At 37.6% G+C, this 13,482-nt stretch overlaps 1 protein-coding gene across 6 annotated transcripts in view; it reads right to left on the reverse strand.

The window, feature by feature from the left end:
- Window positions 1-13,482, reverse strand: part of UBE2E3 (ubiquitin conjugating enzyme E2 E3) — a 111,638-nt gene that overhangs the window by 96,782 nt on the left and 1,374 nt on the right. For 4 of the 6 annotated variants that reach the window (XM_070070507.1, XM_051848383.2, XM_070070506.1 and 1 more), the window contains exons 2-3: window positions 13,054-13,272; window positions 11,207-11,257 (exon numbers count right to left, since the gene is read on the reverse strand). In XM_070070507.1, the coding sequence (XP_069926608.1) occupies window positions 11,207-11,257; window positions 13,054-13,247 (245 nt within the window). In that variant the 5' untranslated portion in view covers window positions 13,248-13,272. The remainder of the gene's footprint in view (window positions 1-11,206; window positions 11,258-13,053; window positions 13,273-13,482) is intronic. The other 2 variants (XM_051848385.2, XM_070070509.1) reach the window with 1 other exon arrangement.

A 13,482-nucleotide genomic window follows, 5' to 3' on the forward strand; every position in this document is an offset into this window, starting at 1 on the left:
GCGGCTCACTTGGCTAATCCTCCGCCTTGCGGCGCCGGCACACCGGGTTCTAGTCCCGGTTGGGGCGCCAGATTCTTTCCCGGTTGCTCCTCTTCCAGGCCAGCTCTCTGCTATGGCCAGGGAGTGCAGTGGAGGATGGCCCAAGTGCGTGGGCCCTGCACCCTGCACTCCATGGGAGACCAGGAGAAGCACCTGGTTCCTGCCATTGAATCAGCGCGGTGCGCCAGCCGCGGCGGCCATTGGAGGGTGAACCAACGACAAAAGGAAGACCTTTCTCTCTGTCTCTCTCTCTCACTGTCCACTCTGCCTGTCAAAAAAATAATAATAAAAAAAAAAAAAAAAAGAGACAAGCAAACAAGTGGGACAGGATTACACTAAGCATGCACCAATCAACTGAATGCTTTTACCAGGTTTTCCAAACAGTACTAAGTAAAAGCAAAAACACTGATACTCATGTCTAAGGCAAGCCTGGAATGCCTTGGATCTGTCATGTATAAGCACTATATATGTGACATCTGGCAAGTTTCTAAATAACTCTCAGATTCAGTTTTGAAATCTAAGAACAATGATATTAGTTTTGTAACTGTTAACTAAACAAAATAATGTATTACTAGTTTACTATTCTGGGGAACATAGTACAGTGCCAGGCTAATAGTACTCAATTATTTCCTCTTTACTCTTCTGAAGTGAGTCACCCACTCAAGCAAAAATATAGCCTATGTAGTAAAGAAACTGATTTCTAAGGGAAGACCCATATATTCCACATATTTCACATTTTTCAGTCCTCTAACAGTTAGTTGAGGCCATATGACTAATCCATGCCTTATTTTCAGACTAAAGCACTTAAAATCCTCCAACTGTCCTGTCTGAATACAGGTTCCAAACAGCACAGCTGCAAGATGCAAGACCCAAATCAACACATGGAAGAGCTACCAAGGAGATTCTCTGGACCACAGTGTATTTCCTATGAAGGAGAAATCAACCTTTATATGTTGAGCCACTATGCCCTTTAAATTTGTTTAATGTTTCCTTTTACAACCTAATTGCACTTAAGTGTAAAACAAAATACATATATAAAAGTGGCAAGTCCATACTGAAAGCTAGCTTCCTTTGTGTGTAATTCTGCATGTCCAGAATAAACAGAATGTTTAAAAGACAGTATTTGGAAGCAAAGTGGAAAAATTACCCAATTCATACAGAATAACTCAAAAAGAAACTGATATTGTTTCACCTAAGAGAAAGACGCTCCTCCCAATTTTTATACTCTCTCTAGTTACTGCTTCATTGAAGCATATCTTTTATATAACAACACACCCTTCTTTCATCAGACTATGATCGTTATCACAAATCCCTCACTTTATGATATTAGTATATGTTTTCAAGAGAAAAACTGTATATATGTATATAATGTCTACATATGAAGTGAATGTGGCAAAATGTTAAAAACTGTTAAATTTTAAAACATACATATATGTTTTAAATGCTATACATACATATATAGATAAAGAGGGAAGACCTCTAACATTTAGAGTTTAAACTTAGAGCTGGCACTGTAGTGCAGCAGGTTAAGCTGCTGACTGCAATGCAGCATAATCCCATGTCAGAGCATGGATTCAAGCTCCAGCTGTTCCACTTCTGATCTACCTCCCTGCTAACGCGCCTGGCAAGGCAACAAAATATTTTCCAATTTCTGAGTCCCTGCCACCAATAATGGGAGATCCAGACAGAGTTCCAGGTTCCTGGCTTCCAAGTGGAAGTCACTGAAACTATTTGGGGGCTGAACTGGCAAGCGAAAGATCTCTTTCTATATCTCCACCTCTGTCACTCTTTCAAATAAATTAAAAAAAAAAAAATCTTTACTAAAAAAAAAAAAAAATCTAACCTTTTTCTCTAGTTAAGCACAAAAAAAGCAAATACCTAAAAGTAACAACTGAGATACTGAGATCAGCTATTAGGAAACAGGTAAAAATGAAAGCAAAGCGGGGCCAGCGCTGTGACATAGCAGGTAAAGCCTCCACCTGCAGAGCCAGTATCCCATATGGGCGACAGTTCGAGTCCCACTGCTCCACTTCTGATCCAGCTCTCTGCTATGGCCTGGGAAAGCAATAGAAGATGGCTCAAGTCCTTGGGCCCCTGCACCCACGTGAGAGATTCGGAAGAAGATCCTGGCACCTGGCTTCGGATCAGCGCGACTCTGGCCGTTGTGGCCAGTTGGGGAGTGAACCAGCAGATGGAAGACCTCTCTCTCTCTGCCTCTCTTTAACTCTGCCTTTCAAATAAATAAATAAATCTTAAAAAAAAAAATGAAATGAAAGCAAAGCGATATTATAAAACATCCTTTCTACATAAGCAGCAGTTGTAGCCACTGCCACTATAATAAAAGTAGTACAGTGCCTTAACAGCTTTTCTATAATGCTGGAATTCCTAAAGTTCTAAAAACAAACAAATCAAAAAATCAAAGGCTTTTAATCAGGATAGTGCAAAATAATCTGGTAGGAACATCAAATTTGAACTGACTTGAAACTATAGTTCCTATTTATCCCACTTATAATTAATAGTTATACATTTTTGTGAAGAAATATCAACATGCTTGTTTATGGAGTGCTGCTTTGGCTATAACATAACATACAACAAACGCACTATTACCTTATTAGAATCTAAAAACTTGTATTTTGAAACAATCTGATCTCAAAGGTTTAGAATAAGAGATGGTGGACTTATGACAACAGAATGTCCTAATGATGAAAATAAAAATCAAAGAGCACAGCTTTCTAATCTGTGTGAAATACAATCAATGTAAAACTGAATGCCGATGATTTTACAAATGTGTATCTTCTTGATATTATTTCAATAGTCCTATTAGAATACAATAGGTACAACCAGCCTAAAGCAAGATCATACAGGGCTATAATTAACTGGCAGAAGACCTAAAAGAAATAAAAATATTGCTGTAAACGTTTCAGGCCTCAAAAGACCTTAATTTAGCAGATACTTTCAACAGTCATTCCTATAGTTTCACATAAGAACACACCTACATAAAACTTATAGCATGGAGTACCAGCAGATAGAGACACCAGCTCTGAGGAAAGTGATTGTAGTTATCAAGCTTCTCCAGGAAAACAGGAAAAGAGTCAAAAGCAAACTACCAAACAATTCAATCTCTGTAATACTGACATTTTGGTCTGGATAATCCTTTGATGTGGGTAGCTGTCCTATGCACTGTAGGGTATTTAGCAGTATACCTGCCTACTGCCCTAGTTATGAAAAGCAAAAAAGTCTCCAAGCATTGCCAATTGTCCCCTAGGCTGGTGGTAGAGTGAGACACAAAATCTGCCCCTGCTGACACGTAAAAAGAAAAGATTAAAGATAAATGCAGGGGCTGGCGCTGTGACATAGCGGGTAAAGCCACAGAGGCGCCGGCATCCCATATGGGCACTGGTTCAAGTGCTCCACTTCTGATTCAGCTCTCGGCTATGGTCTGGGAAAGCAGCAGAAGATGGCCCAAGGCCTTGGGTCCTTGCACCTGCATGGGAGACCAGGAAGAAGCTCCTGGCTCACAATCAGCACCGCTCCGGCCGTTAAGGCCAATTGGGGAGTGAACCAATGGATGGAAGACCTCTCTCTTTCTCTCTCTCTCTCTCTGCCTCTCCTTCTCTCTGTGTAACTCTGACTTTAAAATAAATAAATGAATCTTAAAAAAGAAAGATAGATGCAAAAGATCTAAAGTTTAAAAATGGTTCACCTGGATTCTAATAAAATGTCTACGTATACTTACTTCCCTCTCACAAGCAGTAGAAAAATCACTATTTTTCTAAATCTGTAAGTGCTTTTCATTATGTTTTTATGTAGGAAGGAAGAAGAAAAAAGATCAAGTTCTCCATTCTCAATCTGAATGCCCTTACACTATAAACAAGACTTGCTGGTTTTCCTGATAACTAACATTTCCATTTGTTCTTAAGCAACTCAAGGAGTGAAGACGGGATCAACTGGTCACCTACAGAAAGGGTAGACAGCAGTTTGCAGCATGTAAATGCAAAATAACCACATAACCGCTTTAAAATCATACATTATTTTCTAATTACATTATCTGCACTGAACTTAATAGGTCTCTATTAAAATGTAGCCTTTCTGGGAGTAAGAATATTGTTTTCAATTAGTCATTCCTTTGAAAAATGTTTTAAGTCACAAAACAGTATTGAATCCCTCTGCCACACCAGTATTCACATATGGGGAAAATAATTAGGAATATTGTGATCAATTCCTTTTATAAGTAAATAAAAATATTAGCTAAATAATCTTTAACTAATCATATTAAATATCCCAATTATGATGTGGATAGCTGTCCTATGCACTGTAGGGTATTTAGCAGTATAAAGAAACAGGGGCAGGGATTTCACACATAAATTAAGATACCCTTTGGGATTCCCACATCCCATATCAGAATGCCTGGGTGAGTCACAGCTCTGCTCCTGATCTCAGCTTCCCACTTTTATGTACCCGGGGAGCCAGCAGGTGATGGTTCAAGTACTTGAGTCCCTGCCACCCAGAAGGAGACCCAGAATGAGTCCTAAGCTCCTTACTTCATCCTGGTCCAGCCCAGATACTACAGTTTTTTGGGGAGCAAACCAATGGATGAAATAGTTATCTCTCAGGGCCAGCGCCATGGCACAGGTTAATCCTCTGCCTGCGGCACCGGCATCCTACATGGGTGCCGATTCTTGTCCTGGCTACCCCTCTTCCAGTCCAGCTCTCTGCTATGGCCTGGGAAAGCAGGTGGAAGGTGGTCCAAGTCCTTGGACCCCTGCACCTGCATGGGAGACCAGGAAAAAGGACCTGGCTCCTGGCTTCGGATCGGCGCGGTGTCGGCCATGGCGGCCATCTGGGGAGTGAACCAGTGGAAGGAGGACCTCTCTCTCTCTCTCCCTCTCACTGTCTGTAACTCTACCTCTCAAATAAAATCAATAAAATCTTTAAAAAAAAAAAGAGTTATCTCTCTGCCCTTAAGTTTAAAAAAAATTTTTTAGGTCAAGAATAGATGGAGTATTTAATAATGATAATTTAATAATATTTAATAAATGAATGATTTGCTTGAAATTTCTGTTTATTAATTTAGCAAATCTTCACATGCAAAGTAGCAGGTGAAGCAAGAGACACAAATGAATAAGACAATCTCTTCCTACACAATACACTCAACTTGCAGAAGGTACACAAGTAATTACCAACCTACTGTATTACAGCTGTGTTGAAGTAACTATTAGCTTAATGAAAAATAAAATATCAGGTGCTAGTGTTGTGGCACAGTGAGTAAAGCCTCCACCAGCAATACTGGCATCTCATACAGGTGCAGGTTGGTGTCTGGTTGCTCCACTTCTGATTCAGCTCCCTGGTAATGGCCTGAGAAAAGCAGCAGAGGATGGCCCAGGTGTTTGGGCACCTGCAACCTACATGGTAGGCCTGGATGAAACTCCTGGCTCTTGGCTTTGACATGGCCCAGCAATGGCTATTGTAGTCATCTGGGGAGTGAACCAGCAAAGGAAAGATCTCTCTCTGTCTCTCCCTCTCCGTAACGCTTTCAAAATAAATAAATAACCCTTTAAAAAAATTAATCTGCTTTGATCATTCACAACTTAAAATTCTCAGTAATGCCCAAGTCACTAGAAAATTATCATAATTTTTTAGGTGTATGCCAAAATTAAATTTATTAATAAATAATATAACTAACAATAAAACTAATCCATCAGCAGATAACCAAAGCACCATGGGATAAAACACACTTTCAAGGGCCAGAGCTATGGCACTGAGCTGCCTTCTGTAGTGCCAGCATCTCAAATGGGTACCAGTTTAAGTCCCGGCTATTCCATTTCCAATTCGGCTCCCTACTAATGCTCCTGGGAGAGCAGCATAGAATGGCTCAAGTCCTTGGGCTCCTGCACCCACACAGGAGATCTGGAAGAAGCTCCTTGCTTTACTGTGGGCCAGTCCCTGCTATTATGGCCATCTGGGGAGTGAACCAGCAGAAGGGAGATCTTGCTCTTGTCTCTCCCTCTCTCATTGTAATCCTGACTTTTAAATAAATAACTCAAAAGACAAAACAAAACAAAATGTTCAGTCAGAGTAGTTCTGTATCTGTTTAAAATTCAAGCTTCCAATTAATATCAAAATTTTACATAAACAGGACTCCAGAATTTTTTTGAAGAGTTAAAAATAAAAGGACTACATAATTATTCAGACAACTTTGTTTTATAAATTAAAGTGCCTTCATGTTATCCAATGTAAGTAAAACAATAAAACAAATGAATATGTAAGTAAAAAATAAAAAGCAAGCTAGCTATATGTGGGAGGGCTTAAAATTAAGTACTGTGTAAGCAACCAACAAAACTAAGGAGATATCACATGTTAATTCCATAATATTACCTGACTTCCTAAGCCAGCTAAGAATATCTTTCAAGATCTATGATGGGCAAGCATTTTGTGCAGCAGTCAAGACACCATTTAGAAGACACACATCTCCTATCAAAGCACCTGGGTTCCAATCCCTCTGCTCTCAACTCCAGTTTCTTGCTAACGCATAACCTGAAAGGCAGCAGATGATGGCTCAAGTACTTAGGTCCCTGCCACCCACATGGGAGACTGGGATGAAGTTCTGGGCTCCTGGCTTTAGCCTGGCACAGCCACAACTATTGAGGAAATCTGGGGAATGAACCAATGAATGAGAAATTGCTGTCTCTTTGCTTTTCAAATAAAGAAAAAAAAAAGCCCTAAAAACCTTTAGATCACAGACACAAGGATGCTCCATTTAAGCAACTGGTAAACTGTATCATTCAGAATCTGAATTTTACAAATATTTACATAATTCCTTTCTTAGTAATCACAAATTCTTATAATGGAATATTTTTAAAAAGAGAAAATGATAGCTACCTCCTACCTAAAAATGTTTTTATTATGATATACTGGATAGTCATAACATTCTCTATTGAATTAAGTATCATTTATCTTATGCATATTCCTTCAAAAGGGATATAGTATTTTGTCCAGCTATGACCAATCTTTTTAAGTTTTATTTTCCTTTTCCCTCAAGTTCCAAGAAACTTATTTTATCAACATTAAAAAAACTACTTGATATGTACTCAATAATTAGGTGATGAACTGATTAAGATGGAATTATTCTGATAAAGGGATGTTGATGCACTGGAGAAAATGCCAGCAAGAGTGATGGCATGCTGCTAAACTGATTCTTCTACTTTTACTTCATGCTGTGGCCACTTTAGTGACCCAATTTATACTGTTACAAAACTTTAAACATAGTAATTCATTTAATCCTCACAACAACCCTATTAAGGGGAGATCTTCTAAATCCCCATTTTATAGCTGAGGGAACTGAGAGACAAAAATATTCAAATTATCTAAGGTAGCTAGGGTACCAGCAAGCAGCAGAGCATGGATCTGAACCCAGGCAGTCTTGCTGCACTACCAGTGCCTTTCAAACCTTGCTGTATGTACAATGAAGCTGAGAATCTTGTTAAAATTAGGTTCTGATTCAGTACTTGTATATTAGGGGGAAGCAACATTCTGCATATCTAACACTCTCACCCACAAGCTGCTGGTCTGCAGATCACCCCTTAAGTAGCAAAATCCAAGCATATCCTATAAAACGACAGAAGGTGGGGGCAACCCTCAGAAGGAGGCAGAGTTCATCCTCAGACAATTACGCTTATGAGCCACCTAAGCCTTGCAAACCTCTGGTTAGAATTTAACAGTTTCTTTTTGTGATTTTTTTTTAAGAAGTTAGCAAAATGTGCAAGTATTATACCTGATCAGGCCCTGCTAGTCAACATATTATTAATACTATTAACCCAGCTCACACCTATGCCAATAAGGCCTTTCCCACAACCAAAAATTTACATAAACCCTTAAGCATCTATTTTAACATAAATTCAATCTAAACATATTAAAGAGTATTTTAAGAGTGTATTTGTACTTTTTCATATATGGAAAGACATTTAGGGTAAGTTAGAAGCCCAGTACCTTTCTACACTTCAACTATATAAGTGGTAACTATGAGAGTGCAAGGATACCTTTGGGAAACATGGAATATAAATGTTCTAATAATGCATAAGTAAGTCAAATTGACAATGTTCTCTCAAAACAGGGAAATGCCTATAAAACAACTTTCCTTCACTCTCACTGGTGTTATTATTTATTTGTATCTTCATCTACAATACAGTATGTAGAGTATAAATTTAACCCAAAAAATACTGTATTCCTATATTTAGGGTGCTCTCACCCATGGCCCAGCAGATCACTGGAAATAACATCTTTATCAACCTCCTACACAATGAGGGGAAAAAAATCAGTACTCTCAAAATATATTCCACCATATTTAAAACCATACACTTAATTCAACAATTAAATCTATCCTAAGATAACTCTGGATAGATATTATATATTAGATACAACTATATAACAATTTTAAAATATACTAAAGGAAGATATTTAAGAGAAATTTCCCTAGTCTGAAGAACTTTGGTTTTGTTGAGCTTTCTTATATTTCATTCAACTTTTTCCTGAATGTATACTTTACATTTCTTCCCCAAGGAAACATTAAATCTGTCATGCACATTGACAAGCTTGTAAAAATCAAATTCAAAACCATAATGGAATTCTGATTAAATAACTACACATGAAAAGTTGGAATTATTAAGTTTCATAGAGCTCAGACAATATGAGTTCACACATTTTAGGATTTATGAATATAGAATCATATTTTTAATTATAGCATAAATAAATTTAAGCCATATAATCATCATAAAGTGAAAATTCTATTTATGCATCTGTGAATTAAAAGAACGTTAACACTACTATCTGCCAGAGACCTGACATGAGGGCAAAACTACAACAAATGCAGACTTATCTGTCAAAACTCAAAAATGCCTCCAGTAAACACATAATCTTCCAAATTTCTCTTCAAGGTCAATGACTAGGCCTTCTTCCACCCAAAGAATCTGAAGACATACAGAATATTTGGATATGCTACACATGAGGCATATGGAAGTAGACTGTCCCCAAAGTAGTAACAGACAACATTTCTTATTTTCTACTAAGACTTATTTATTATGCTTCATTTTTTTAATTACAAAGCCAAAGAAACTCCTATATTAAAAGAACCTGAGAGTGAAATGAAAGATGTGATCTACAACAGCTGAAAATCATTATTGGTTTGTGACAAAGAAAGAAGAGATTCCATATTACTGTGCCCAAGCAAGCCCGAAGTTTTGCTATTTTGCTAGTCTCATTATTAACTGTGAAACACTCTTTCATGGAGGTGAATGAAATCTGGTATACGAAGAGAAAAATAGAAGACAAGGAAAACTTTTTATCTCACACATTCTTATTTCTAAAATAATCTCCAGTGACCTTGTGGAACCATTTCTGAGTTAAACATATAAAGCAGACTTCTTTAGCCACTGCAACACCAGGCTACTGCTCAGGGGGCACTCAACACATATCTACCTACTAACTGAGCTCTCCAGATACACACCTTTTTACCAGTTTGCTTTCTTGGCAGAAAGTCAACAGAAATCTTTAAGAATATCTGATCTTACATGAAATTTTAAAACATTTAAGAGTTTTGAACTGATATATCTTTATATCTTTAATATTGAGAAATATCAGAATACACTCTGCAAGTGTTTCTTCCAAGGAGCAAATTTAACATGACCTTCCTAAACGGCTGCACATTTGACATATCATTTAGAAGGCTGGAAGGAAATACTTTGATTTGCTTACTCTCCAAAGCCGTGTTGTTCAACAGAAATATAATGCAAGCCACATTCGTAATTTTAAATTTTCTGATAACCACATTAAAATGGTAAAAAAAAAACAACTCAATAAAATATAGCCAAACATATCCCAAACATTACCATCTAAGCATGTAATAGGTTTTCAAAAAATATTTTACATTTTTTTTCCTGTATTAACTTTTCAAAATCTGATGTGTATTTCAGACTTATAGCACATGTCATGGACTAGCCACAACTAAAGTGGTCAACAGCCAGATGTGGCTAGTGACTACATTACGGTAAAGCACAGCACTTCTGAGATCTGACATACCACTTTCTGTTTAAACCTGGTAACATTTACGTTTCCTTCTTGAACTGAAATTATTGTGATTACAAATATAAGCAAAACTGCTAATTCACTGGATAAATCAGGATCAGATTACCTTAGCTGAGGATCTAGTTAACAAACACAGTAAGAAGCAACTGGATTATACCCTATTATATCTAAAGTAGACTTCAGAGACAGATCTGATCATCACAAGTGAATACAACCTGTAGCAAAAACGCAGGTTGGACACTTAAAACATTTTCATTCCAAACTAGTTACACTCCCTGATTTCTAGCAGCCACTGTCATTCTTGGACACATCTCCATATGCAAATTACCTATAATACTGTATTCCAAATTTGATTAATGCAGTCATTGTTAAAAAAGAGCACTATGTAACATGAAATGAAAAAATATATACATTGGGAAAAAATTATCAACCAGCTACTTTCAATGCATTTTATACCAATAATCTAAATTATTTCTGAGTTCCACTGAAATGAATTCTTTAATTCCAATTCATTTACTGCTTACTAAAATTTTTCCCCAGTAATCAGGACATTTGCTTAAAATGTAAATAATTCCAACAATGCATTCTCTAGAAACAACTAAAACCATTAACTTAGCACATAAAATTTGTCCTTAAGGCAAGTTACAGAATAAATCAAACAGAAACAACTATTGCATTTACATTTTGTAACACCACATTCAGCAATTTCTAAATTTGGCAGGTCAATTCAAATTTCACACAAGCAGTAACTTTAAAGTTAAATAAAATTTTAGAAGTTTCTGCAATATACTCCTGATTCTGAATAAACAGTCTACAGAAATACAACAGGATCAAATATCAGCACCATCCACTCATACTAATCTAAGAAGCACAAAATCGGCAGTCCTAAGTCCACAACATAAGACACAAGCTAAAAAGTATTTTCCCATTCCAATTTCATAATTCACCTTAAATAATTTTTGTTGAATGCACTTGCAAAGCTGTTAAGAAGCAAATGTAGCCTTTTCTGCTGCACACATATCTGAGGACGATATATTAATCTCTTGCTATTTTTCCACAATTTGAAATAAAAACAAAATTCCTTTCTTACCTACAATTAGGAGGAGGATCAAGGGTTATTTCAGCTAGCTCCTTCTGAATTCTGTTAGTGAAATGAGAACAGACAAAAAGGATTTGAGATAGTCTACAGAATAACCGGGGAATTACACTGCCCTCTACCACCATGCAGTTAAATGCAAGGCTGGCTTTGCCTTCAGTAATGCTAACATGGCTGCTTCCTCTTTGTTCTCAGAGGCATAACCCAAATCCCTGAACAGAAACTTTGCAGCTTTTTTTCTCACTTGCTACTGTAAATAAGTAAGTCATTTACACCTGATTTGAGAAATAGTCTTCCACTAGCAGTCAGGAAAGGTTATGAAATCTATTTTAAAACACTTTTTACCAAAGAAATTCTCTTTTCAAGCTTATATGCAAATGAGAAAAAAGGGAGGAGGGAAAGCACTAGAATATTTGACAATGACTTCGAGTCACTTTTACTGCGGTAAAAATGAACAAGCTACTGCAGAAATACATTAATAGTTCTGACAATATTTTATCTGTCCCCAAAAAAGTTTAAAATGTACAATTATCTTTACCAGTGAAAAACTTCCAAAGACTATTTGGCATTCTTATTTAACCATTTGTTTTCCCTGATCTTAGACACAGCACTGAAATGTAATGAATTTGGGGGTGTGGGGGAGGATAAGATATACAGCCTTGAGTTAAAAGCAGGGCAAAAAGTAGTTCCCTGATTTTCTTCAAATTTAAGACTCTTTCAAAACTTAAAATGTGTTTAATATATTCTCCAAGACTACAATAAATTGCAGATTTAAATTACATCCAAGATTGAAGCCATTTGATAAAATATTCTCAAGTTATTAAAACCTGGTTACTGATATAATAAAGGTGTATATCCATTAAAAACAGCATTTCTGAATCACTATAAAATGCAGTTATTTGATCAGCTTTTGCATTTTCTTTTTCTTTTAGTTGTAGTCAACAACAACAAAAAATCAAAATGTCACTGCTGGTTAATACTGCAGACACATTTTACGTGTAATTACAGTTCCACAAGGCACTCCACTACTGCTACCGACCGAGTCTCACTGACAGAAGCAGTGTTTTCCCCTCATAGAAAATAGAAATCAACAAGAAACAAATGATCTTTCACTTACACCCAACAAAATATGTTTCTCCTGCTGTTGAATATTAGTGTGTCAAGCACACCTAGGAGTTTGAGTGAGGAGTCAATGACAATTTCAAAGACAATGAAAGTTTCCAATTAGCAACTGACACCTGAAATGGAAATGGCTACTTTTCAACTGCATTTGCCTTCACAAGATGAAGGGGGTAACCACCATTTAACTACCAAAAGTTATACCCTTGATGCAGAAGTAAAAGTCTTGTTTGAAAAAGTGAAATCGATTCAGGGCATAATTTTCAATCTGCTTTCAAATACATAGCCAAGGCCTGGGATTTATAAGTTTCCCATCCAACGTGATCATTTCTGATCATTCAGCTGCAGAAAGGGGAGCACTGCTGATCAATTCCACCATAGAAGGTATGACCCACAACAGGAAACATCCCCTGTGTACCACCTCATCTGGGTCCACCAAATTTCTCCTTGCCAATTCCTTAATCTGTCAGAATGCTAGTCCAATCTCCAATCAAGGACGTTCTCACTGAGGTTACCAGAGTACACAGTAAGTTTGCTTAAAAGTACAATTCTAGCAAGGTCGCTCATCCGACCACCTCCTGAAGAATGACATCTCATTCAGGTACAAATCCAATTGGTCGTGAAGTATTTCTCAACTATCAGTAGTGTGTAAAACCAACAGAAGCAGCAGACCATTTGTAAGACAGCCGGAGGGTGCCCTCGCCCCTCGGTTTACACATTACCTTTTAGCACTAGTGGATAACTTAGCAGTGGTTTTGCTAGAGAGTTTGGTGTTCTTCTTCTGCTGGGTGGCAGAAGGTTTTCTTTCTTCTTGTTCCTCAGGCTCTGGAGCGGCTGGGTCTCTCTGGTCCGCATCTGAACTGCCACTGCTGGTGCTGGGGCTCTCATCGTCGGACCTCTGCCTATCACTGGACATCTTGGTGAAGTGACCTCTTGGAAAACTTTTGAAGAGAGGGAGGGAGGGGAAGGAAAGGTTAGCTCTAGGAAATAAACCAGCAGCATTCTCTCCTCCTGGGAGACCCCTAAAATGGTATTTTAATGAAAAAGCGCCAGGAGGGTTCACACTTATCTCACCGTGCACCAAGGTTACAGGGGAGGTGATGTGTGTCTCTCAACACCAGCACGCAGGGACTGACCGGACTCAAGTTAGA

The sequence above is a fragment of the Oryctolagus cuniculus genome, chromosome 3 (assembly GCF_964237555.1).
Source record: "Oryctolagus cuniculus chromosome 3, mOryCun1.1, whole genome shotgun sequence".
NCBI lineage: Eukaryota > Metazoa > Chordata > Mammalia > Lagomorpha > Leporidae > Oryctolagus > Oryctolagus cuniculus.